Source organism: Ambystoma mexicanum, chromosome 2p (genome assembly GCF_040938575.1).
Source record: "Ambystoma mexicanum isolate Mex_15411 chromosome 2p, UKY_AmexF1_1, whole genome shotgun sequence".
In the NCBI taxonomy this organism is placed as follows: domain Eukaryota; kingdom Metazoa; phylum Chordata; class Amphibia; order Caudata; family Ambystomatidae; genus Ambystoma; species Ambystoma mexicanum.
In genome coordinates this window covers 978,378,960-978,406,311 of record NC_090923.1, presented here as the reverse complement: position 1 = coordinate 978,406,311, position 27,352 = coordinate 978,378,960, and the positions used below count along the sequence as shown (strand labels likewise).

General features: G+C 50.0%; 1 protein-coding gene across 5 annotated transcripts in view; it reads right to left on the bottom strand.

Annotated features, from left to right (window-relative positions):
* The window catches only part of PC (pyruvate carboxylase), a 2,561,538-nt gene that overhangs the window by 93,423 nt on the left and 2,440,763 nt on the right, over positions 1 to 27,352 (bottom strand). For all 5 annotated transcript variants that reach the window (XM_069644789.1, XM_069644792.1, XM_069644793.1 and 2 more), the window contains one exon: positions 4 to 248. In XM_069644789.1, coding sequence (XP_069500890.1) covers positions 4 to 248 — 245 coding nt within the window. The remainder of the gene's footprint in view (positions 1 to 3; positions 249 to 27,352) is intronic.

The following is a 27,352-nucleotide window of genomic DNA, read 5'->3' as shown; positions in this document are numbered from 1 at the left end:
AACCTTGATGAGGTCCCCAAGCAGCTTGTTGGCTTCAACATAGGCCTTCTTAACTTCCTTAAACTTGTTCCCCAACCCCATGCTGTGGGCCTGGAAGTGCAGGTTGGTGTACTGGCCCCCAGGGATCTCGTTCTCATACACGTCAGCGTTGCCGGACTTCATGGTGGCTGTGCAGTCGAAGGCAGCATAAAGCCCACGGGTGACTTCCCAGTACTCGCTGTAGTCAAAAACCTTATCCAACTGGATACCTGTGAAAAAGGAAACGGAAACAGTGTCACTCGTAATGTTAACCTGCAATGAAGGAACTGAACAAGACTACAGCAATGACATATGATCTAGCAGGGTTGTCCAACTCCATGCTTCGAGGAACGGACATTTGAAGGTTTTTCAAGATATCCTTCATTGATAGTCATGAGGAGAAAATGTCATACATTTGGAACCAATGCACGCAAATTCATCTCATTAATATTAATCCAACATGTTTCTGGCCTTGAGGCCTGTAGTTCGATAACCCTGCCAGAGTCTGGAACTAACCCCACACCAGAATATACAGTACAACCTGGAACCTTCCTACATTCCCACTCCCACCCCACTGCTGTGCTTGCTGCGATTGCTCTTTCTCAATCTTAGCCACCTATCACTGGTATGCCACTCAAACTCCATCAAAAATATAACAATTCTAGCCTTTCCAATCCATAGCATCCAAACTCACCTCCTAACGCTTGAAGGGCCTTTGGCGTACTGCCCCTACTCTAGGGGTCTGTAACCTTTGGCTCTCCAGATGTTTGGGACTACAACACTTCAGTCCTATCCAGCATATTGCATGGTGATGGATCATGGGAGTTTTAGTCCAAAACATTTGGCGAACCAAAGGTTGCAGACCCCTGTAGTGAGTCGCACCCTCCCCATTCTCGACACGCCACCTATGTAGAGAATATATTTTGTCATTGACGAGTATTTCATACCATATCTGTCAAAGGACATAGAATTATTTGTATGCGTTTTTGTCTGTGCCGATATCAAACGTCACTATTATGAATGTCCCTCAATACCAGGTCAATCCTGATCAATATGCCGAGTCTACTTCTGTGAGCACCGTGGACATGGATTGCTTCACTCACTGTTATCCTTGTGTGCATAGTGTTAATGACCGGACTCACTGCTCTTTCCTTTTACCCTGGCACACTCACCCTCTAATTTGCCCCACCATTCAAAAAGACTGCATAAGAACTGACGGATATTCAGAGGCTGTAGTACTCCTTTCTGCTAAATTGTCTTGAAGGTACAGAAATCATTACAATGAGCAAGAACAAGCAGCACATATAGCAAAGCTATAGCAATATACTTTGCATCGATTTACCAGGAAGGGAATCTAATAAACGATGAATGGATGTTAGACATGGTCTACTTCACCCTGGTTTCTTTCAAAACACAATCAAAGAAGACACATGTGTTAGCTTCTCTGTGTGAAGCACTGGTCAAGGATAGCCATATGCTGCAGTGGGACTTTTTGCCTTCCAGTTGACCTCCTAAAAGTCAGAGTGGAAAGACTCCCCGTATGCCAGATTTAATGATGATCTGTTATCCTCTATATGGCAAATCTCCCCGAAGCAATCTATAAGGCTAGAGATTTTGAGCCCAAATGGGGTTCGTTGCATGTGCCACTTATTATATAATCTTTCCCCTGGCATCTCTATAGTTCTGCTTTATTACCAGAAGATTGACTCCCACCTCCTGGTATTACTTGATATTCTGAGCTTTCAGATTGATACACACTATGCCTTTGTAACGTGATTTTCGACAATGGCCCAAATCGTCTTAGGATCCCAGATCCTTCTCGTGTAACTAATGGACATTTCTCTGCCACTATGCTGAGGAAGATGTCCTCTGTCTCTTTGTTGGTGTCCCAGACTCTTCTTATAACACCTGTGGCTTGCTATTCACCACTAGTTTGCGATGGACTGGGTCACAGAGCCTTCAACGGTGGCCAGTGGATGCTTCTCCCTCACTGTGATGGTGGACAGGGTCCCAGACCATTCCCTGGTGGCCAGGGGACCTATCTCTGCCACTGTCCTGAGGGCGACTCCCTCAAATACTTGATTGTTTTTGCATTGGGTCCCAGTCCCTTATCTTGCTTGGGTTCCAAACCCTTTCTTTCCTCCCATATTTGCGAGGTGCACTTAGTGCATTCTCATACCAAGTACAGCCACATGGAAGATTACTCGTATCATCAAGTTCATTTAACTTGCTCTTAGTAGTTCCAATTAATTTGCATTTACTCTTGAGCTTTATGCCCCTACCGGGTCCTGCATTACACTTGTTATCTTTGTTGGCTTTGGTACGCTCTGCCAGTTCTTCCTGGGGTCTTGCTTCATTCAGAAACATTGTACGTGTCTTCCTTGTCTCCACGGCTCCTGCTACTGGTTATTTGTTCCCGCTCGTCGGGATGGTGCTGTAGGCGCTGTTGCAGAACCACATGATTCACCTTCTCAAGGTCGCACCACCACTTCTCAGGCTCCAGCCACGTCCCCGACCAGCACCAGACCACTGGGCATAGGATTCTCGCCACCTGCTTCTCGTCTCCAGCGGATGACTGCTTTTAGCTTCCCCAGAGCGTTCTCTGTTCCACCTTTTCTCCCGGCTGGACTGTCTCCTGTGCTGCCTTCCTTCTCGGCTGGACCGCATCCAGGAAGGTTCCCAAAAGTACTTCATCTGTTTTTATGCTGTTTTGGTGACCACTCCCTCTGGGAGCACTAGAACATTTTCTCTCTTTCCATAAGTCACTTTTCATGGCTCCTTGGGGCCACCTCTTCTCAGTACGTGCATTGGAGTTGACCTTTGCATTGGAGTTGACCTTTGCGTTTCAGACGATATTCTTCATCTCAGTTGGTGAAACTGTCCTGATATTACAAAAGCACATTGTTGCCTCAGTTGGGAGGAGAGGAGGAAAGGAGGAAAGGGGGCTATAAAGGCGTGATAGAGGTTTCGGGTAGGTTTGCGTGTTGTGGCGTCTATCACCCAGGTGTTTGCCCTCATCCACAGTAGGGAAGCCCCTGCCCACGAGGTCCTCCTGCATTAAACCACCTCTAGGGGGACTACTGAGTAGCGGCCTCACCTCTGTAGTCTCATGAGAAGGGGCTCCCCCCTGGGGAAAAGCGATGACACCTAGTGAATCCTCACAGTATATATTGTAAGATTTTATAGTGAAATTATATGTTAGAATTGTTTCTTTCTGTATGATATTGTATTGTTGACTAATTGTGTACTATTAATATAGTGTGAAAAGCTGTAGCTAAAGCATGGCAATACAAAAATGATAAAAACAAAAAGATATGTTCTCCGTGATCCATTGCCCATATTGGCTGAAGTGTGGAGCCCTCTCCACTTGCTCATCGCAGGCCCACGGGGCTATAACACTCCGTTTTAGCCCGGAAAAAAACGTCGTGCTGAACACTATGTCAGATTGGAAAAGAGGAAACATTTGCAGTTAATGATTGTTCGTCATTATCCTCTCACAGGTGGACTGCATCATAGCCCTCCAAGCAAAGTCAAAAGGCATTCAAGAAGAGACTAATGCATTATTTTAGGTGTAAACATCTTTACTATGCGTCGAACAAACAGGAATGTTGCATGACAAAGAACACAGAAAAAGAAAAAAAAATTAACCGTGAGTAAAGAATGAGACTTAAAGTTGCAATGAAAGATGGCCCTGGCAGGCATCAGACTAGAGCCTCATAAAACACACTTAACTTCCCACACACACGACTCCAGGGGCTTGGCTCCACTATACAGATAACCTACAAGCGAGCATACAGCGGCGATCTTCGGATGGGGGGCAAAAGAAACATACACGGGCAAAGTGAGCGTGATCACCCAGTGTGCTAACAAACAGGGGTAATTCACCATGAATCCCAGAAACCCCCCCCCCACCCGCCCACCGCCAAAGCCCCCGAAAAGATCGTCGCCTGCAGCACTTTCTGGCTCATCCACAGGCAGCATTGACTGGCTGTCGCCCCTTGCCAAACACACTAAGAGACAGATGAACAGAGAAAGAAAGAGACAGAGCGAAAATGAGAGCAGGGCGAGGATTTGGGCACTGGATTAGGCAGATCATTGCTAATAACGCACTTAACAGCGATGGCTAACAGGCATGCCCGCTTGCATCAAGGCTGATCGGCCAGGCCGGGCAGCTGCTGACCAGCCGCTGACACGCCAGTCTCTTTCACTTAGACGCCCTGAGCTGCCACTCCAGCGGACGGCTCAAGCCGCCAGCAGGTGGGGGGATGGGGGCAGCACATGTGGCTCTGAAGCAGTGTGGGCAGGTCACACTGCCATCCCTACCACTGGTGCAAGAAGGTCTGCCTTCCTAGGCAGGGGTGGCATCTTGCCCCCTCCCTCACTGGTGCTGCACCGCTGCAGGTGGTACTCCAGGCGGTAGGGAAGCATTGACGTGACCATGTGTGGTGATGACTAGCTACCACTCTCCAGGTAGTTCACGCGCTTCACCTCATTTCCTCTCTTGCCCAAGGGCTTCCTTTCCCTTCTGCCTCCCCAGTAGGACTGTTGCACATACACCCCCCCTATTCCGCCCCACCCCGAGATACACCAGAAACGTTTGGCAGTCTCTGTATCTTTCTGTGGTTCCTGCTTGTGTTGCCCGTGCCTCTTCTACCACACCAGCTCTCCTGTGGTCTTTCTGCCCTCATGCTTCTTTTCAGCGTTTTGCCCATCACCGTTGCCTGCCCTTCAAATAACCTTCACGGATCTGTATCTTTCCGATCTCCCTGCCCGTGGTCCCCCTTGCACAGTTTAGTGATGGTCTTTTCTGACGTCCTACCCATTTCTCTAGCCCTAAACATCCAGATGTTCTCGTCCCATTCACAATTCTCCATTATATTCCATTTCCTTCCCATGCCCAACCTCCTCCAGGCAGGGGTGTACTGGGAACCAAAGAATCTCTGGATATAATGTTTAAAGTGGCCCCATATTCCCCATTTTCAGCAAGCCCAAGCACCAGCCTTTTCCTATGAGAAAATGTGGAAATAAAATAGGTTACCACACAAAAGAGGCCCGGGGTGCAGAGGCCTAACAGGAAATCTCGAGATCCCTGTAGTCCAGCCCACCGCTGCCTCCAGGTCACGTAGACGTTTCTCTTCCCTTTCTTCCGACGTACCTTTGAAAGACGCCTTTCTTTCCCCTTCCCCCAGCCGGCTTCTGTTGCTTGCTCCCTTTCTCGTCTTCAGCAGCTGGGCTCCTCCTTCAAAGCAGCCCTTTTTAAATAAATAAACCTCACTGACTGTCCTTCCGGTAGGAGTCTACCCGTACCTCTTGCCCAGATTTTGTCTCAATCGATTTCAATATTCGGCTGTAACTTTTCTCTTAGATTCTTACCCATTCGTTCAGATGACTTTCCATCCACCCTCATCTTGTCACAGTCCTAACAAGGGCTCTTTGCCTTGCAGACAGAAACCTACACAGTAGCCAAACATTTCCAGAATGTGCCCAGAGTCCCTAAATGGAGTCGAAAGCTTGTTCCTCCATGTCCTTGGCCTCTGCTTTTATGTCTTCAGGTGGAGACAGAGGATGGGAGCAGTCTGTTAGCTCCAGGTGCATAGCGCGGTAAGAAGGGTTGGACTGTTGTGGACTGTAACCCCCACCCCTTCCCTCCCACACTCCTACCCATGGCCGTGCTATTGCAGGATGCGGAGGTTATTTCTCTTTCCCAGGAACTTTCCATATACGTTGCGGTCCATAACATGGAGAAATACTGTAGCATTCTATAATATTGGGGTTGAGACCCAACTCTTGCATAACTGCCACAACAACGCTGGTGCTGTTGTGGGCAGTACTGTGTGTGCTTCATTCTCCTGGAATCTGGTCCCTGGTATGGCTTGGGTTAGGGTTGCACCAGTGCGGGCCATATGTATAGATTTGCTTCACCCTCCTGGAACCACACTCATGGGGAGGTTCCCATTGCAGCTAGGCATGAAACAGCACTATCGCGGATTTAGTTTTACATGCTGGCAAGGAAGTGAACCTTTTATGGAGTTCTCCCGGAGAGCGGATGCAAGCCCTTCAAGCATCTAGTCTACGACCGTGTTTTTTTCCTCTTCAAGCTGTGAGGTCATTCCGAATTAGCTCAATGGTTAAAAAGAGGGCGGGAGGCAAGGTTTAACGACCGCTCACGGGAAATAAAGATGCTGAGAGAGGCTTCTTCTGCTGGCATACAAAGTTGCAAGGCCGGTTCCTAAACTTAGACACAATTAGGCGTGGTATAGAGACTTGTATATGAAGTTTGGACAGGATTGAGTCAATTGTTAGACTATTGATATTCATATTTTTTTTCTATCGCGCTCATACACAGGTGTTTCAGAGCACGACCAGGCAAGGGAGGGGAACAAGGGAGAACACAAACGATGATCTTACTAGGCCCAGTGACATTGAGAGCGCCCAAGTGCAGGGGAGAAGGAAGGGGGAAACTGCAGGGGGGGAGAAGAAGTGGAAAGTACTGAGCAAAGGACTAAAAAAAAAAAAAAAACAACAGTGGTAGTGCAGCCAGCAAGTGGCAAGTGCTAAGTTTAAGGCACAGACAGCGGGTGTCTGATAAGTGCAGAAGGGGAGGGGGGGGTTGTAGGGTTACAGATACAGACCCAAGTGCAAGGGATTGCCAGGAGGCAGTGCGGGTGCCTGGAAGGGAGAGCAAGCACCTGGGCCCAAAATCAGAGGGTAACCAGGACTAGTGATGCCACTCTCTCCCACCAGATCAGGCCCATGGCAGGAAGCGTATGATTCGGCCACTTACTAGTAGAGGCAAACAGGCGCTACTTTGCATGAGACGGCAGTGGTCGAACTGTACGGAAAGAAGTAGTGGAACTATGTTCCCTACTGGCCTGCCCTACCCCCACCCACAAACCCCATCGCCATGCCCCCTCCCACGCACAATACAAACCCCCAAACACATGCTGTTTAAGGCAACCCACTGAAAGTGAAAGTTTCAACTTCTTCCTACACTTATTTTAAAACTAAACAACTCCAGAACAATTTATTTTTAAAATAAAAGTATAGGAACAGTCAAACTTAATTTTAAAGCACGCTTCCAAACACTCCTGCACACTTCGACCACTGGAGACTGGGCGGTATAGGGTGCACAGGTGTTCAAGGCAAATAATGATGCTAGAAGCATGGAGAAAGCCTCGCAATTAGTGTCCGTGGTGTGGCTGGCCTAACTAAAGATGGAAGTCACTTCCCTGGCGACCCTCGAATGGTAGTAATGCCTGGTTAATGTGCCGCAGTGGTCGAGTGCACGAAAAGAAGTAGTGGAACTACGTTCCCTGCTGGCCTGCCCCCACTGCCCCCAAACCCCCCACACACAGTAAAAGCACCCAAGTACATGCACCTGCTGTTTAAGGGAACGTTCAGTGTAGTGCACTGAAAGTGCAAGTTTCTCTTACACTTTTATTTTAAAAAAAAACCATTCCGGAACAGTTTCTTTTTAAAATAAAAGTATAGGAACAGTAAAACCTAATTTAAAAAAGTAGAGGAGCACCGATCCAGCGCGCTCCCACTCACTTCGACCACTGATGTGGGGCTCAAGAAACACCAGTGGCCCAGAGTTAAGTTCTTGGATTTTTGAGTCTGTGGGTCATGGCTCTTATCCCACCTTTGTCACATGATGAAATATTAGGTTGGTACCAGATAGGTTGTTTGAGCTTCTTGGATTACATTCTAGATTACTTGAAGTGGGCTCCATGCCTGTGCAGGAGTTGGGCTTAACCATGTGCAAGACTTCACAAAGGTAATTTATTAGGTCCAGACCTCCTCATCTCTGACCCATAACTACGAGCATTGTACCATGATATTGCAATAATTGTTGTGCGCCCTCATGCGCATGCAAGTAAAGCAGATGCATTTTATGTTAACCATATGCAGCGGTGTTGGGTCCCTGGGAGTTGCAGTTCTACCACAGCTTGTGGTAGAGCAACTATAATGTCAAAACACTATCAAAAATGGAGTAATACTCCTGGCTACAACTTTGCCTGGCTTTCGCCAAGAACATCTCCTTCGTGAACCTGGGTTGGTGGCTCAGTGGAAAGATGCTTCTCCGCCTTGGCAGACTCGCATGCTCATTTGGCTTTGTGGGTCCCGGTTCATGTGCCAACCTCTTACGTTCATGTTACCCACTAAAAGGTTAGCAGGAGGTGAGCCAGTTCCACGTAGGTCCCACAATCACTATGGTATAGTTAACGGGTTTCCAAGTTATGTGTGGGTGTTGTGCCCTTTTTGGTGCAAATGCTATCAGTATTTTGGTAGTGTTATACATAACCAGCTATCTCTGGGTTCTGGTAACACGACTGGTTACTCATCCTACTGTGCTTCTGTTCTGACTTAGTCATGCCTCTCGTGTATTTGCATATGCGTTCTCTTGAATTCTCGACCACTCCTATGCCCCGTCTGTACCGCCATTATATGTTTTCTTTCAACCATCCATGATGGATTATCCCACAGAAGTATGTTCTTCAACGTACCATCCGAAGTCGGAGGCGTAGACATGGTAGGGCCTGATCGTGCAAGGCCCACACAAAATCTGTAAAAGCCCACTCAACAGCACTATGTGGGCATTTACAGATGTTAATGTCACTGCGGTGGGCCCAACTACATTAGCTTCAGCCCCCACTTCCTAGACAATCCTGGGTACTCCTCTGTGTCGAGTCCATAACGGATCTAATCCTCTGCTAATTGGTTTCAACAGGCAGGACAGCAATGGAGGCATATGTAATCCTGCCGCACAAGTGATACTTGAATCCATAGCAGGTAGAGGTGTGCACACCCATTGCACCCCGGCAGTAGTCGAAGTGAGCGGGAGCGGTTGGGAACGGTGCTCCTCTACTTTTTTAAATTAAGTTTTACTGCTCCTATACTTTTATTTTAAAAAGAAACCGTTCCGGAATTGTTTCATTTGAAAATAAAAGTGTAGGAAGAAGTTGAAACTTGCAGTTTCAGTGCACTACACTGAACTGTCCCTTAAAAGGCCGGTGCATGTGTTTGGGGGTTTGTATTGTGCGTGGGAGGGGTGTGGTGATGGGGTTTACGGGGAGTGGGTGCAGGCCAGCAGGGAGCATAGTTCCACTACTTCTTTTCGTACACTTCGACCACTGCACCCCGGGCAAGACCTCCAGGCTGTCATTCTGGGTGCTAGAACACTTACTAATAGTATGAGGGATCTGTGACTCTGTCCTGCCTAGTTTTTCTAACCAAGCTTTCCTCCCTCTTTTCTCTCTCCCGTTAGTCTTTCAACGATGTTCGTGTCCGGGTTAAAATGAGGCCCCTACTTATACGAGTAACTGCCTAAGGGTCTGCTGTTCATTGCACAGACACCTGCATTCCTCACATCCTATATTGTTATAGGACTGTTTAAATCTCAGCAATTCCCAATCCAAGTGAAGAGAGGATAGTGGAATAGGGCAGGCAAATCCAATGGTCCAGAGGGTAAAGTTAGACTTCCACTGTGTAGGAGGGGGTAGTCTCTGCAATACATCACTAAAGCAGCAGCCCTAGACATACAAGTTGTGCCGCACTCTAGGCGTCCCAATGGAGAAGTACTGCAGCCACCCACACACTGATGTCCACATCCTTGTAAGTAAGGCCCCTAGTAAAGCTGATCCTTATGCACCAAACATGGATCTTCTGGGCGATATGCACATGTCAAAGTGGACACTTATAAGTGGGTCGGCCTTGCAGGTTGAAAGCGAAATTCACAGCCAGGACCCTCCACCACTAACGATCAGGTATGCAATTGACTTGTGCGCAAATGGATTGTTAAGTTTCCTCTACAAAGAGACATAGGGACTGATTCAAGCCGGGCTGTTATCCGCTCATGCAGTGATACTCACTGGTGAAGGGCTGTCTTCATCAAGCAATGCTGACTTTTTATGTTCCATCTTCAATCAGAGTGTTTGCAGACGTAGATCCCATTCTGAGGGTTCTGTGCTTGCCCGATTCTTCAAATCAAAGGGCATTTGTTTGTTAAACTAGATTATATACTGTGGCGTGCCAGAACAAACGACTCAGACCAGAAGACGCTCTTCACTACAGGAAGTTTATTTAAATCAAAGAAAACGCCTTACTGGCCCTACTGCTAAGAGGCAAGTTCCCTAGCTGACAAACTAAACTAAGGGTGCGCATCAAAATAAGTCAAAAAAATAATAAATCTGGTCCTCTGTCCAAATGCTACCTTCTAAACTGGCCTACCAGTTAGAGAAAACAATTTATAAGAGAAAGCGGGCAATATGGTTTGACCTCAATGTTCTTTACTCTGCCGTTTCACAGGATTCCTAGGAATCTCTCCTAGTTTCAAGGTCCACAAGTATTTCCAGGTCTCCTTACTTCATCAGTTTGTGTCCAAATAAAGAAAAGGTTTACTCCGATATACATCATGAACTTTCAAAAAAAGTAAAAACTCTTAGTGGTTGTAGATGAAGGGATATTTCTTTAATTCTCCTCCGCCAACTACGTTGGCCTTTCCCCACAAGATTCTACACTCTTGTTTGGTTCTCGTTTCCGCTTTGGATGAATCCTTACTCAATATATAGGGCCTTTCTGGCTCCCTTGGTTCTCGTTTTCAGTTGCTTACTTTATTTGTAGGGATATGAGAATCCCTTCTTAGGGCGTATCGCTCTTGGTTTTTGTGTGGGCTTTGAGCCGTTTGGCTGATTCCAAGGTTCGGGTTTTTAGGGCTACTGTACCAACTTTACTCCTACGTCATGTCCCCTTTCCTCCATCCTGTATGGGCATCCCTTGCTAGGGACGGGAACTGAACCTTTTTTCACCAGAAAAATAATACTCTCCCTTCCTAACACTGCCCAACGGTGCCACACCCCAGTCCTCTTTTCTGCGTCGACGGAACAGACCGCTTTCACCAGCGCTCCTGGGTGAGGCCTCAAGCCTCGTAATTCCATGCGCTTTCCCTAATCTTTTGTTTGCTAATTTTCAGGTATTTGGGACCATGTCCACCGGTCCCCTAGTCTGTCCCCGGCGCATCTCGACCACGGCTGGCTTCAGCAGGTGCCAGATGTGCAATGGGCCCTTTCCCACATCGGATTCTCACGTGCTTTGCCTCCGGTGCATCAGGGAAGACCACGGATGGGAAGGCTGCTCAGCGTGCAACGGTCTCACACCCCAATCTCTCAGAAGCAGGCTGGCACAGTGGAGGGAGTTGTCCTCCAGGACTCTGCCGGAGAGCATTAGGGAATACATACACAGGAAGACCAAGAAGGTAAGCATACTCTTCTCAAAAGCACCCCACAGGGGCGACTCCTTCCCGGGGAAGCCTACTGATGGGAGGGGTCAGTCAGTCCCTCGCACCAGCAGCAAGGACACAAAGGCTGTTGTTGCTACCAGCTTAACAGCCGAGGGGTCTACGGGCCCTACCGGTTCCACTGCCAAGGGGTCAACTGGCTCTGGTACCGGGACACATCTCTTCAGCGGTTTCCCAGGTTTCCAGGACCGCTGGTCTAGGCAACCAGACAGGTCACCCAGCCAACATAGGTAAAAAAAAACAGAAGTCTCCACACAAAGGCTTTTTCGGTCTCCCTCTCAGTCATTTGCCTCCGACCCAAAAAAGCAATGACTGCTCTTCTCAGGTCCACAGCACCCCAGTCGGGGGGCCGGCTGGCCCTGCACAGTAAAACTTGGCACTCACGGTTCACAAACACATCAGTGATTTTGGTGGTCTTCTCGGGATTCCGACTGCCCCTACCATCCCCCCTGTGCCCCCTCCTCTCCCACAGATAGGGACTTTTTCACTCTTAGCGGAGATTCGTTCCCTCGTGGAGAGCGAAGCGGTGGAGGAGGTCCCTCTCCCTCAGCAGAGGCACAACTTTTACTCCTGCATCTTTGCCATTCAAAAGAAGAACAAGGCGGGCCTGCAAGTGGTCCTAGATCTTTCCTTCCTGAATCTATACCTACCTATGCAGAAGTTCAAAATGGTGATGCCAGCACCTATAGCAGGCACGCTGTTGGTGAGGGGGGGCGGGAGGGACTGGACGTGCTCCCTGGATCTGAAAACGCATATTTGCATGTCCCCATAGTGCATTCTCATTGATCCTTCCTCAGGTTACAGGTCATCGGGTTGCACTTTCAATACACGGTGCTGCCGTTCGGCTTGAACTCAGTGCCAAGGGTATTCACAAGACTGATGAACGCGGTGGCGGCCCTACTCAGGTCAGAAGGCCTCCATGTGTATCCTTACCTCGACAACTGGTTAGTCAGTAGGGGGGGGTCCCCGGAGCAGGTCAGGTACTCGACAACCAGACTCCTGACTACACTCTACCCTACACAAACTCTGGCGTTTTTGGGATGGCTGTGGGACACTCCGAAGCAGAGGGTGTTCCCAACGGGGAGAACGTGGCAGCAAACAAATCTTCTATTGCTCACTTCCTCAGCAGAACAATAACTATGGCCTGGTGGTACCAGCACCTGTTAGGAGTACTGGTGGCATGCCTGGTGGCTATGCCCTTCACCAGGCTGCGAATGAGGAGGCTGCAGCTGCATTTTCTGGCATCCTGGGACCAGGAGTCGGGTCATCGAGGAGCACCAGTCACTATACCTCCGCTCCTACAGCAGGAACTCACGTGGCAGGGGCAGGATGCGAAACTCATGGTGGGCAGACCATTCAGACCGCCTCCGACCATTCATACTATGGACTCCTCACTCCAAGGGTGGGGTGCTACCTTGGGGACTCATTCAGTACATGGTCTGTGGTCCAAGACCGACCAGCAAAACCCCATCAACTGGTTGGAAATGATGGCCATTTGGCTCGCAATCAAGGCATTCCTGCCCTTAATCAGGAGCCGTGCAGTTTGCATTTGGACAGACAACTCTACCTGCATGTATGACAAACAAGCAGGGGGCACCAGATCCCCCTCCCCTCCTATGCAGACTGGCCCTCAGCAGCTGGGAGTGGGCTATCGAGCAGAATATCTGGATCTCAGCGTTGCATCTGCCGGGAGAATCGAACCTCAAGGCGGGCAGACTCAGTCGTATGGGCTCCGACAATTATGAGTGGCAACTGAACACAAGAGTCCTTCAAGAGATTTTCAGCAGGTGGGGTCACTATCACAGACCTGTTTGCGATGGAGAGCAACCTGACTTGTCAGCCGTTTGCCTCCTGGGGGAACGGCGCGCGGCTCCCTCGGTGCGCACTCCAGATCCCCTGGGATGGGATGTGGGTGTACACTTTTCCTTCTACCCCGCTCATCCACAAGGTTGTTTGCAAGATCAGACAATCCCGACAGCTGCGTCTCATCCTCATAGCACTGCAGCAGCCGGCCAGGCCTCGGTACTCAGACCTTCGGCAGCTGTCAGTCCAACCTGAAGTCCCTCTCCCGCTAGGGGAGGGCCCGCTCCTGGTGCAGCGGGGGTGGAGAGGCTAGCCCTAGCAGCCTAGTACCTGAGCAGGAGACTGTGCAACATCTCCAGCTGTCCTGAGACAACTTAGAAATCGTCCAGGGAGCCAGGAGTCGGGCTACTCGAAAGCACCACAAGAGCACATGGAACAGGTTCTGCTTCTGTTCCAAGGAAAGCAGTGGGAATCCGCTATCCTGCACTGTGGATTAGGTGTCATCTTTCTCAGCGTGTTTAGCCAGATCAGGGGTCCAGGTCGACACCTGCAGAACATACCTAGCGGCCATTGGCGCATACAGGAACTCGGATGGATTTATCTTCTCCTCGGCTAATCTAGTGGTGAAGAGGCATCTAGCGGGTTTGACCAGGCTTTACCCTTCTGTCAGACGCCTGCACCCAGTCTGGGATCTTAATGCTTTTAGTGTCGTTGCGCACAAACCATTCGAGCCCATGGCCAGAGTGCACATCAAATTGGTCATGCTCAAAACAGCGCTACTAGTGGGTCTTACTTCAGCTCGCAGAGTTAGCGAGATTCAGGCTCTGGTGGCTTCCGAGACCTACACTATGTTTCATCGGGACAAGGTTGTGCTCCACATGCACCCCAGGTTCCTTCCAAAAGTGGTCTCCTCTTTCCACATTAACAAAGAGATTGTGCTCCCCACTTTCTTTCCAAACCTCAAGGAAGACGCTGAAAAGGCTCTCCACTCTTTGGATGCAAGAAGAATTTGAATATTCTATCTCGTCAGGACCAAGGCCTTTTGCAAGACCTATTCATTATTTGTCATATTCGGAGGCTAAAGGCCTGGACAACAAGCGTCCAAGGCTTCAATAGCCAGATGGATGACTGCGGCCATCCAAGAGGCACACAAGGCTCAGTGCAAAGAGTCACCAAGGGGAATGCAAGCTGATGCTATAAGGGCCAAGGCAACGGCTGTTGCCTTCCAACGTCACATACCCTGGCAAGTAATTAGCAGAGCGGCGATATCGGCCACTCCACCGGCCTTCTGCAAGCACTTCTGTCTGGATATCAAAGCCAGGGGTGACGCAGCATTTGACCAGGCTATCGTAATCTGTTTGCATAGAGTATCAAGCTCTCCTCCCAGGGTGTTTTCATCATTTATAGTCGCCCATCCAGGGTCAAGGTAAGGGGACGGGACATCAGAGTAAATCAATAGTTACTCACCGTAGTGACTAATGTACTTAGTCCATTGTCCCCTCCCTGCCATACTGCAAGTGCGTCCCTCGCTAGGGACGGCAGATGGAACCTTTTTTACCAGAAAAAACCTTCTCTTCTTTCAATTTAGAGGTGCGCGGGAGTGTGCGGCCCTGGGAGCATGTGCTCCCCTGACTCCACCCACCGGGGCCACTACTCAGTCCCCATTGAAAGGTCGACAATATATAACATTGCCAAATGACACCAGTATTATTAGGGGGTGGGGGGGGGAGGATGGTAGGACGTATGGAGGAAAGGGGACTATGGACTAAGAGTACGTTATTCACTGTGGTGAGTAACTATTAATTACTCTTACGTCCCATCCCCTTTCCTCCATACTGCATAGGCGATTACAACTAATGTAGCCCCAGGCTTGAGAGGCGACCCTCCTTTAGAAAAAAATTCCTTAGGACCGCCTGTCCGAAAGCCGCGTCTGATTTAGAGTCGGCGCCCAAACAGCAGTGCTTACAGAAAGCTGGAGGGGAGGCGCAGGTGGCCGCCCTGCCATGGGACATTGGCCTCCTTGATGGGCGAAACCATCCAAATTGCTATAGAGGCCTTGGATGCCTGATAACCATCCATGACCCCTACCACCTCCCGAAGGTGCCAAACAGGGCATCCGACTTGCGGAAGCCCTTGGTCCTGTCCAAATAGAATTTCGGAGTGCGTCTGACATCCAGACAGTGCAAGACCCTTTGAGCCTCGTCCTTAGGATCGGCAAAAAACGTAGGCAAGACTATCTCCTTCTTAGATGGAATGCGGAGACTACCTTATGTAGTAACGCGGGGTGCATTCTCAGGACCACCTTGTCCCTGTGAAAAGTAGTATAGGGCTCTGATGCCACCAGAGCCTGGATCTCGCTGACTCTGCAGGCAGAGGTGAGACCCACCAGCAGAGGTTTTTTAATGGTGACCAGCCTGTTGTCTGCAGAAGCCAATGGCTCGAATGCTTTGAGCGCCAAGGCGCTCAACACTACACTGAGGTACCACACAGGGTGTGGTTTCTTGATGGGTGGGTAGAGCCCGGCGAGGCCCGCCAAATGTCGCTTGACTACCGGGTTGGAATAGGAGAAGACCACCTCCTCCGAATTTCTGTAGGCCCCTATGGCTGCCACATAGGTGCAGCATGTGTCCATCTGCACGCCTGAGTGAGCAAGGTGGGCAGAGAAGGCGAGCACATCATTCAATGTGCGCATAAGGGGGTCAATTTCTTTAGAGTCCGCCCAGTGACAGAACCTAGTCAATTTACTCTTGTACTGGCTCCTAGTAGCCTTGCTCCTAGCGCCATGAATGATGTCTAGGTTAGCCTGTGACAGGCTCAGGTACTTCAGCGGGACCTGCTCAGGAATCACGCTGCGAGGGCTAATTTCTGTGGAACAGGGTGGATGACCCTGCCCCCCTCCTGCACCAGAGGATGAGCTGAGCCCATCGGCAGGTGAATGTCCAAGAGGTGGAGAAGCTCCGAGAACCATGGTCTCACCGGCCACCATGGAGCCATCAGAATGATAATGAGGTGACAAGATTCCTTTATCTTGTAGATCACCCTGCGGACCAGGGGTGTCGAAGGGAAGGCATACGCTGTCATGCCATTCCACTGTATCTGGAATGCATTGTTCAGGGAGCTGGGGCCCTGCCCCTGCCAGGATGCAAACTGTTGGCACTTCCTGTTGTCCCAGGAGGCAAAGAGATCCATCTGAGGATGCTCCCATCTGCTGCATATCTCCATCAGCACCTGATGGGTCAATTGCCACTTGTAATTGTCCACTCCCAGTCTGCTGAGCCTGTCCGCGGCCAGGTTGGACTCCCCCGGAAGGTGGATGGCCCTTAGGTAGATATTGTTCTCAAGGGCTCAGTCCCACATGCTGACCGCAAGGTTGCACAGTGGGGGCGACCTGGTACCACCCTGCTTGTTGACATAGTACCATGCTGGTGGAGTTTTCCATCTGGATGAGGATGACCTTGCCCCCAATGAGCGAAAGGAAAGCTTTTTGAGCTAGCCAGATGGCGTTCAGCTCCAGCCAGTTGATATGAGACTCCTGCAGGGTCCAGACTCCATGGACACGGTGGTTGTCCAAATTGGCCCCCCAGCCTTCCAGGGAGGAATCCGTAGTGATGGTGACCTGCGGGGCCGGCTGCCGGAAAGACTTGCTTGTCCGCAGGTTGCTGTCCCTGGACCACCATGTGAGGTCCGGGTGGAGAGAAGGAGGAATGCTGACAGGCGCTGCTTGGGAGCCCTGCTCCTGATTCCATGAGGCTGCGAAGTGCAGCTGTAATCTCCTCATATTGAGTCTCGTGTGCGGTACGGCAAGTAGGACCACTGCGTGATACCTAATATGTGTTGGTACCACCAGGCCGAGGTCACTTCTCGGGTGAGGAAGTGAGTAGGAGCCCTCTTGATGGCCGCGATCTTGTCCTCCTAGGGGCAAACACTCTCTGAGCTTGTGTCCCATATGAGGCCCAGGAAGGTCAGGCTCTGCGTAGGCTGCAGCTGAGACTTCTTGAGATTGATCGAGAATCCCAGCTCGTGAAGAGTGACCATAAGGGTGGAGGAAGTGTGATGAACTGCCTCCAGAGATCTCGCCCTGATGAGCCAGTCGTCCAGGTATGGGTAGACGTGGTGGCCCTGAGGAGGGCTGCCACTGCATTCATGAGCCTGGTAAATACCCTGGAAACTGAATTGAAGCCGAAGAGTAGCACCTTGTATTGGAAATGACAGCCCATGATCCTGAAAGGAGCGATGCGGCTGCCAAATCGGGACGTGTAGATAAGTGTCCTTCAGATCCAGGGAGCACATCCAGCCTCCCCTGCGCAATGTCTCTGCAATGAGTACTGGCGTAACCCTCTTGAATTTTTGAAGAGGGAGGTAGAGGTTGAGGGTGGACAGGTCCAACAAAACTCTCGGGTCAGCCAGGTTTTTCTTTCGAATGGCGAAAATCCTGGAGTAGAAGCCCAATCCTCGCTGAGAGGCTGGGACTTCTTCCACTGCCTTGCTCTCGATGAGCGACTGAATTTCCACCAACAGAGTTGCTTTCCCAATCTATGGGAGTGATTGGGGGGGGGGCGCGAGGAAGGGACAGGTAGGCGGTACCCCATGGATACTACAGATAGGATCCAGGAGTCTGCGAACTTCTGATGACAAAACTGTACGTGAAGGGCCAGCCTGCTGCCCACCGGAGACACGTGGACCCAAAGAGGCGCGTTATGCCTTCTTTCCCTATGAGGCTGTTGCAGAGGAGGGGGACTGAAAAAAGACCTTGTTCACCCTTTTGTTGTTTGCACCGGTGCTGACACAGAGAATGAACAGGCTGTATGGACCTCTGTTTTTGGAAGCCCTGGAACCCGCCCCTTGTCAGCGCATTGATGTGACTGGGTGTACGTCTTGGGTGTGGCCTTCGTAAGGATAAAGACTTCGTAGTTTGTGAATAGTTTTTCTTTTTATCTAGCTCCTCCTCAGCGGTGGAGTGAAAGAGGTCACCACCCGCGAATGGAAGGTCCAATATGCGTTCCTGAATGTCTGGGATGGATGTAGTAGCCCGAAGCCTAACTGGCTCTGCACCGGACGTTCTGGAAGGAAGTCGGCTATTTCCTGCAAAAGCCTCTGGTTAACAGCTGCCAGCATGGCATCCGCGTTGGATTGATGAAGATGCAGAAAAGCGTTGAAATAAAGCTTCTTCCCTTATGCCTCCAAGATCTTCTCCTTGCCTAGCAGTGCCGAGGACGACTCAGGCTTTGAGTAGAGTGACGCTGCAGCAATCACCGAAGAGTGCGGTTGAGGGTGTGCCGACAACAAGAGTGGATTCCCCTCCATTTTCTTATACTTGGCGTGGAGACGCCAACTGACAAGTTGGGCCAAGTGGGGCTTGAGCCACCCTTTCTTGGCCAAGGCGACAACATCCTCCTGCATCGGGATCCCAGTTCTAGCCGCTGGGCATAGAATGAGGACCTCGGCAAGTACCCCCACCTCCGGTTGTTCAACTTCGGATTGAGGAAGGCCCAAGTACTTTGCCAGAACTGTGCGTCATTCATGGAAGGTCCTGGGTGACAACGGCATCAGGGTCTTCTTCCTCGTCTGTGTCCACCAGGGTGTCCGGCTGGTCCAGAGCGGGTGGAGTGCTGGGTGCTGAGGGATGCGGTGTGGAGACCGGAGCTGGAGGCTGGTGTGGAACCGCCTGAACTGGGGGAGGCAGGGGAACCAGAATCGAAGGAGCCGCAAAGGGCAGCGGGGGCTGCACCAGGGCCTGCAGCGCTGGAGCCGTAGGAGGAATGACTATAGGGGCTGGAGGGAGCATGTCCTTGATGACATCACGGAGGATGGCTCCCATCTGAGGAGATCTCATGAGCGTGAGGAACTTTTCAAAGAACCTGTCCTCAGAGGCCGGTGGGGTGACAGGTGATGTTGACGTTGTAGCAGGCATCTGCCGGGGCAGGTGCGTACTCTGTCTAGCTGACTGCAGGGTAATCCTGCCCTGTGATGCTGATGGATAGGTTGTGGCCACGTACCTGGTTGACACCAGTCCCACCTTGTAACCTGTTCTCCCACCTGCTCCGTTCCAAGGGGCGGTATCGTACGAGCAGCCATCTTGTCTGGTGCGGTGGCCATTTTGTTGAGCTGCGTGCAAAAGTCATGGTGCTTGGCTCACTGGGCCCAGCCTCCTCCAGGACTCTTGGCGGTGGAGCACGAGACCTACTCTGCACCTCAGGACGGGGTCTGATAGGCAGGGTGCTTTGGAAAAAAACAGCACTCCCATGGGCCTTGACTTATGTTTGACAAAGATCTTCAAGTCCTCTGGAGGCGACCTCTCGAAGAGCTCCCTCCACCTGGCAGCCTGCTCTTCAGAGCATGCGGTGTAAGTAATTTGCACACGGTACAACCCTCCCAGCCAGGGTCAGGGCCAAGGCAGCAGAGGCAAAGAGCGTGGGGATCGGACATAGGGAAGAGCCCCTCGCAGACTGGACACCTGATGAAGTCGACATACGCAAGGGAGGAGCGTGGTGCCAGGAGGACCAAGTACCTGATTGAAAAAAGAAGACAAAAAGACAGAAGAAAGTATCTGGGGAAGAGCGCGTGGTATTACAAGGCCAAAGCCAAACCCAGGAGCGCTGGTGAAATCGGCCTGTTCCTGTTGATACAGAAAAGGCGACTGAGGAGTGGGGAGTGCATGCTCCCAGGGCCGCGCCCCCACACACCTCTAAATTTAAAGGGGAAGAAGGTTTTTTCTGGCGAGGGACACCCTTGCAGTAGGGAGGAAAGAGACCGGGACGTAAGAGTATTAAGTGTTACTCACCAGAGAGACTAACAAACTCCTAGTCCATAGTCATCTTTCCTCCATAAGTCCCACCATCGTTCCCCCTAAAATAAGAGCAGCGAGGTTGAATAGTTCAATATCGCTGACATGTCAAAGGGGACTGAGGTGTGGCACCGGTAGGGGAGCGCATGCTTTCAGCCCTGTGCCCGTATACATTCAACAGGAAAGTGTTATTTTTCTGGTGAAAAAAGGTTCTGTTACCGTCCCTAGCGAGGGATGCCCATACAGGATGGAGGAAAGGGGAATATGGACTAGGACTATGTTAGACACTTCGGTGAGTAACACTTTATTATGTCTGTCACCCTCTCTGGATCGGTTTTAATCCTCTTCCACCAACGAGATTCCAGTCTCCTTGGGGGGATTCCATACTTGCTTTATTGCGTCATTCTGGTTGCCTTGCTTTTTTTGTTCCCAGATTCTCACTTGATTCACAGGGGTATGGGGATCCCATTCTAACATAGCTTTCTCTTGGTCTTTGGGTGCAGCTTTGAGCTGCTTGGCAGGCTTCAGGGGTCGGGTTTAAAGGGCTCCAATAACCACTCTTGTTATGCAGTTCTGCCTTCCTCTCTGGACATGGCTGTCCCTTATAGGGGTCTAGACCTTAGTTCTCTCCCATTCTAGACTCGGTGACCCCCCTCTGCTGTGAGCACCCAGTCTTCCTTCTCCATAGCAGGTCCTGCTCCAGCAAGGTGGCTTTGACCCGGTGTCACTGGCGTTCTCCCCAGCTTCTGGGTGCCGTCTCTTTAATGCCAGTGGTAGTGTTTCTCCGCTTGCCACGATTTTGCCCTCCCTCTTGTTTTGCATTTGCAAGTGGGGGGGTGGAGGGGTGATGAGACTTGTTCCTCTCTCGCTCACTGGGTTAGGCATAGTTTCCCGGTTCATGCTCACCACGGCCTTTGCATGGTCACGCCGTCCCCTCTGGTCTGACTCCGCTCAGCCTCGCCGACTCTGCACATCACTGTGCCTCATCGGCCCCACTTCTCTTTCTCTCTGGATTCTCTCTGCACCTCTCTCCGAACCTCCTTCCAGGTCCTTCTCCGCACCAGATCCGGCTCTGCTGGGCAGTGTGGCTCTGCCTCCAAATGTCTTCTGAGGCTCTCCTCTACGTATCACTTGTCCTCCTCTGTCCATGGGGGCAAGTCCTTTTATTCTTGTTACCAGATACAAAAGTGGTATGTGTCACAACCCTCATCCCAGATCCCCACTGGCAAGTCTATTCGCCAGGTGGAATCAGGACTCGGATCTCAAATAAGACCTGCCATCCACTTCCCAGGCCCTCTTGGGCCAGTCCTGGCGCCTTTGGCATACATTGTGAGAGACATGTGTCCACGAACTACTTTTTAGGCTATCAGCCAACATGGAGGCATCCACATAGCTTGGTTCTAGGAACCACGCTATGCGGTATAGTGGCCTTGGGACTACTTTATCTGGACTACTTTGTGGAGGCTATTTAAACCACACCCGTACAAGACCACACTCTTTGCGTTACTTTGCAGTCTGCAACGTGACGTCACCATGTCCAGCTACCTTTCGAGCCTGGGAGAACCAGCACCTGCAGAAAGACAAAAGAACATCGTTAGCAGCAGCGTCTTACCTGCATTCTCCATCTTCATTCACTGTCAGCTCCTGAACAGCTCCGTTGGATCAGCGCGCCTCCCGTACCGAAGGACCTGAGAGAAGCGAAAAGACAACTTTAAAAGGAGGCATTAAAGACATAGCAAGGTACGAGCTATTTGAAAGGCTTACCTTGCTGGTCGTCTCTAAGTCGGCATTGCTTCAAGAATCCACACTCGTTGAGAGCATACCGCGACCTACAAAAGAAAGAAGAAACAGTTGAGCGTATAAAGACATTGCAGCGCAGCGCAAAGCACTCGTTGGGCATCATCATTACCGGCGAGATCCAACTTAGCCAGTTCGCCTCATGGACGCTCTGCACACCTAAAGGAGCAGAAACAGAGACATTAGCACACAGAAAAAGGCATGCAGGAATAACACAAAAACAGCAATAAGACCTACCTGAAAGACATTAAGCGGGTTGCTGTCATTGAAGTAACTAGACCGCACTCCCCCACGAAAGACAAGGCGCCCCTGCCAAGAAAGCAGGACGGAGAGCTTGCCCACTTCTACCACAAGGTGAGGAGAGGGCCCAGAGGGGCTGCGGGCACACGGGAGGTGGGGGAAATACTACCTTGGTCAACCCGCCCTAAACACAGCCCTCCTGCATTTCCAGGCGGAACTTACACCGCAGACCACACCTGGGGACCGTAGGGAAGGATACCAGCGACCAACTGGCTGGGTGGCGTCCCCGTGGATTTCAGGTGAGCGTGACAGTATGTTTAATGGTCAGTTCCATTGAGAGGCCAGCATTGCCTTCAGCCAACTGTTGAAATGCATTTTCTACATTATTTCGAGTTCCACAGCTGGCAGTAAGATTCACTCTGGTATTCCCATATATGCAGATAATGTCTCGGGTGTAGGGAGATCTTACCGGAATGGCAGTCTCTGTCCCCTCGTGGGGAGTCACTCCCAGTGAGGTCTCAGTTTCCCAAACCCCTAGGGAGGGTTTTGCTTAGCGGGCTCACCTCCCTAGACTCAAAGGGGGTGGCTCCCGCCAAGGAAGAAGGGACGAAACCTACAGATTCAACAAAATACTTTGCTTGCATATATGAGGGATGCAGCTCCTAGAGTAATTTCATAATGAACATTAACCTGCAATGGGCAAATTACCTGGTGGTTTTGTTGCGCACTTACTCTCTTTTTGTGGACCTCTTAGCAATGTCCCAGTTCAGGAACACATTGCGTCCTAAAAGGCCGATATCCAACACCATAGAAAGTCCTTTGCATTTTTTTTGCCATGCTTCGGGCTATCTCCAAACACTGGTTGCCAATCGAGTCTCTGGGACTAATTACAACCTAAGAACTATATTAATCAGATTACTGAGAATTTCAGGAAAACAATTCTACAAATACAAGAACACCTGGATATTAAAGGGCGAACAGCATCACACCACACCAAAGACAACACCCACAATTCCATCCTCCCTTCTCCCTAAACCTGTTCCACCTTTTCTCTGTGGAGGATCGTCCAACACCATCTACACTCCTGCAACCCAGCGGGTTTGAGCCCTTCAAAAGTATACAAATTACCACAAAACATCCAGAACAAATTCCTATATCACTATCCTCTCTTAATGACTCCATCAATATTGGAAATGTTCCACTGTTTCGAAAATCTGCGTATATCAAACAACTTCTCAAAACCCCCCACAGCCGACCCAAATACCCCCGCTAGCTACTGCTCTAGTTCATCATTAAAATCTTGCACCCTTACCCCTCAGATGACCCACACGTTCAGAAATGCTTAACAACCCCACCACAGATTGCTCAAATAGGGGGCTTCCCTTCCGCTTAACATGTACCACTGAATAACCCCCATAACAGTCTCTAGCACAGAGACTGTAAATTTGATCTGCACTCTTCAACACAACAGTCTGCATCTCCCTTTCCAACTAGAACCTGGCACCCTTTACCTCTTACAGGATTCACATGTCGGTAAGACCAACATTCTAGTCAGAAGGGCCATATATAAGACCGCTCACATATTACCTCTTCATACTGAACCATGTGAGTCTCTGCTACTAATATGGTCAACCATTCCATACTCCTAAAACGACTCTGACATCCTTGCCATCATTGACCGGGTACTGGACTGGCTGACCTCTCTCCTCAGTAATCACCCTTTCCCAGCTGCAATTGGGACCTTTTTCCTCTTCTCCCACCCTCCCTACCTGTGGTGTCCCCCCAGAGCTTTATCCTATTGCTTGGCTCTTCAATATCTCTCACCCCTCCGGCTGACCTGATCTCCACCTTCTATCCTCATGTCCAGTGTTATGCTGATGAAACACAGCTTTCCTTCAAACTTCCCTTTACTTCCTCCTCTCTCATTCCCAACTGTCTGTCGGCCATTCAGGCATGGTGTTTAGCGAACGATCTCTGTCTCAATGCCAGTAAGATGGAGATCCTTTTCATTGGGACACTGGTGCACCCTTTTCCTCCTAGCCTTTGACCGCCCTCTTCAGGCCCTCTACCCCCACCATCCTGTGAGGTCAAAAACCTTGGGGTCATCTTAGACTCCTGCTCTCTCACCCCATCACATCATGGGGCGAGAGAGAGCAGTCCCACTTCCTTCCATCTCCATCTACTAAGAGGTATTCTTGCTTTTCTCACCTTCCCCAAGAAGCTCAATGTTTCCAGAGCTCTGGTCCTTTCCAGGCTAGAGTACCGCAACAGTCTCTTTCTCAATCTCCCTCTCTCCGCTCCTCCAGCTACTCCAGAATAAGGCTGCAGCACTTATCCTTGGCCTCAAGCCCAGGGACTGTATCTCTCTAGCCCTAAAATCTCTCCACTGGCTCCCGGTGGCTGCAAGGATCAAATTCAAGACCCTCTGCATCGTCCACAAGACCTTCTGGGGCTTGGGACCATGCCATCTCCAACTCTTCCTCCCTAATTATTCCCTGCTAGAGCCCTACGCTCCTCTAATTCCAACTCTGACTTCTGAATGCTTCTCTAAGCAGAGAGTGAGGGGCAGATCTCTCTGCGGCTGGTGCTTCCCTGTGGAACAGCCTCCCTGCCCCTCTTCGATTCGAGCCAGACCACCTAACGTTTTGTAAACTGCTCAAAACTCTGCTCTTCTCTATCTCTTTCCCTTCCTTGCTAATCACCCCACTGCAGCTGTGACCGGTGGCCTGATCCTCATGAACCTCACAGGCCCTTCCTCCCAGTCTTACCAGCACCCTGCCCCACTGAATTTCCCTGCCGGCCCCTGACTGGTGGCTCCAAATACCACCCTTGAGAACTACCTGCACTAGCACGTAGCGTGAGGTGCTCCTCCTGGCTCCCCATAGGAATTCCCTCTTGGGCCTTCCACCAGCACTTGTTCACTCCCCCCTTCCCATCACCCTCCCCGCACCTCTCTTCAAGACACTTGCACTGCTGAATGCCACAAACCCTAGTAGGACCATTATTGCTGCTTTTTTGTTCTCTTGCCACTGTATTATTTCCCCTGTCCCCTGCCCATTTAGCCTTGTGGCACATTGAAACACAATTATATTGTATAAAGCGCATTACAAATGATCAATAAGTAAGTAAATAAATATATGAGTTCTCTTAGGTGGGCTCGTCTTCAAAGACTGGGCTATGTGCAATACTTTATTCTTTCAGAGTCTTAAGCATCATAATACAATAGCTGCCCAATCAGTTTATTTGGTGTCTCAGATTAATTTTGAAAATGCTCATCCAATTTTTCTGTCAAAGTTGACATATGAACAATCGTTTCCTGTTCTGTTTCAGGTTGACTGATAACTAATGTCTTCATCAGCTGTTTTCCAGATTCTCTCACCTGGAACGGGGTAATGCCATGCAACATGTGTTCGTCACTCAGCCTTTTATCCTGACAGGCTGATGATGATTTAGTGCCCCAAGTGTATTGATAGTGGTAGTGTGGCCTCTTGTTGCAGCGCCACAAACATGTGATATGCACAGCCAAGAGTGCTTTTTCTATACAAATTAAGTTATAAGATATTGTGAGGATATATCTTCCTTAAGGAATACTGGGTGTCCCACCCCCCTCCCCGCCATGCCAAGGGTTCACATTATTTTCCTTGCATTTCATTTGTGGGGTATGACCTGGTCACTCTTGTGGCTGTTGCTTGGTGAAAGACATCAGGCTGGAGCTTCAGGGCTCCCCGAGCACCATGTTATTTTACTCTGGATATCATACTCGAGGAGCGCAGGAGGTGTTCCAACATACCGCTATGCTTTGTCTTGAGTTTGGGGATGGCAATTTATTTTCCCCACTTGGCCTGGTGGATTGAGTCCACTCCATTTCCCTCCAGTCACTTGCCTCAGGAACTCCACTGCGAAACGGACAATGCACAGAATCGGACATGTTGTATCAAGGTGCCTGGGGTAAATAAAGTGCATTTAAAGGATGGTGGAGCCAGCATGCTCCAGCTGCCGATTGATTGTGTCATGTTATCCTGTGTTTGTGCTATGTTTCTATTGTTGGCCAGTAGGTCTGGGTTTCTACTGGACTCGGGCAAAGTAATGATGTCACTGCCTTCTACATTTGCATTAGTTAAGACTGCTTCTAGAGTAGGGTGGAAGGAAGGGAATGGTGGAGAAAAGTCAGTGAGCATCATTACTCCTAATCCACCAATCCGTATCTAAGAATAGAAAAAACACAGGCAGAAGAGAAGGTGTGGGATGAGGCAGGGGTGTATACTCCACTCAGGGAATCAGGAACAATTCTGGAAATTCTAATACAAACTAGTTATTTTTGTTTCTGGAAGGCATGAAGACTGTTAGTAAGGAGTGATATATGATCGGTGGTGTGATGAATCCTGCACAGTTATTCAGAATCCCAGCCTAAAGCCTCCTCTCGTGTGGCCAGGGAAAGGCAGAAACTACCTGATCCTAACCTTGGGCGAGGTATCAGGGGGGAGAATCACATGGGAGGAGAAGGCTATCAAGGGAATGTGGTGACTCAGATAGGAGAGAAATGATACTCTTCTTCTGAGGATGAAGGTTTTTGAATACCTGAATATTTAATGGAATATTGTCATCACAAGATCTCCCCACCCAAACTCTTACCAGGTACTAAACATAAAAGCCTTCTTTGTGCCTATGGAAAAACTGTATATCAGAAGCAGAGAGTCAATGCCACTTTTAGTAGTACTGATTCTACATGGCGTTCCATTTATAAACCCAAGAAAGAAACCTTAACTTCCTAAAAACCTTTCATTAAACCAAGGTCACGATCTCTTGAATAAAATGAATTAAAAGATAGTGAAAATTGTCAGGTTAATTCCACTAACATTCTGGACATCCAGTCCCAAAATGCTCTTCGTACTGGAATGAGGAAGATGCATCCAGAGTTACCAGACCGTAGCATTCAGTCTAGTGGTCGTAATATCCCACGCCCCAGTGGGATCTTATAATATTTAAAGGACCTTCAGGTGGGGGTTGAGGGAAGGCAGCAGGAGCATCAGAAGAAGTGTGAAGCGGAGGACGGCATCGCAGCTGTACTGCGAGCGGGACGAAGTGAGGAAACTGTGTTTTAAGTCTTGGTGCCCAAGAGATGCAGAGGACATGCAATGGGAAGCGGTGCCGAGACCGGCTGTGCTGAGGGAGAGAAGCACTCTCCGCATCCTGCATCTCACTCCGATGTGCTGACTGCACCGGAGCGCATGCGGAGCAAAGGGAGCTCCATTGACAGTGTGGCCCGCTGGAAGCCGACCGCAGTCGTCAAATACGTGGACTGAACCGCTGAGCAGTGAACCAGAGGAAGTGGGTTAGCAGGAGAGGCCAGCATCAACCGTTGAGTTGGCCTAATCGAGGCAACCCTGGGTACACTCCAAAACCATCCGCTGTAC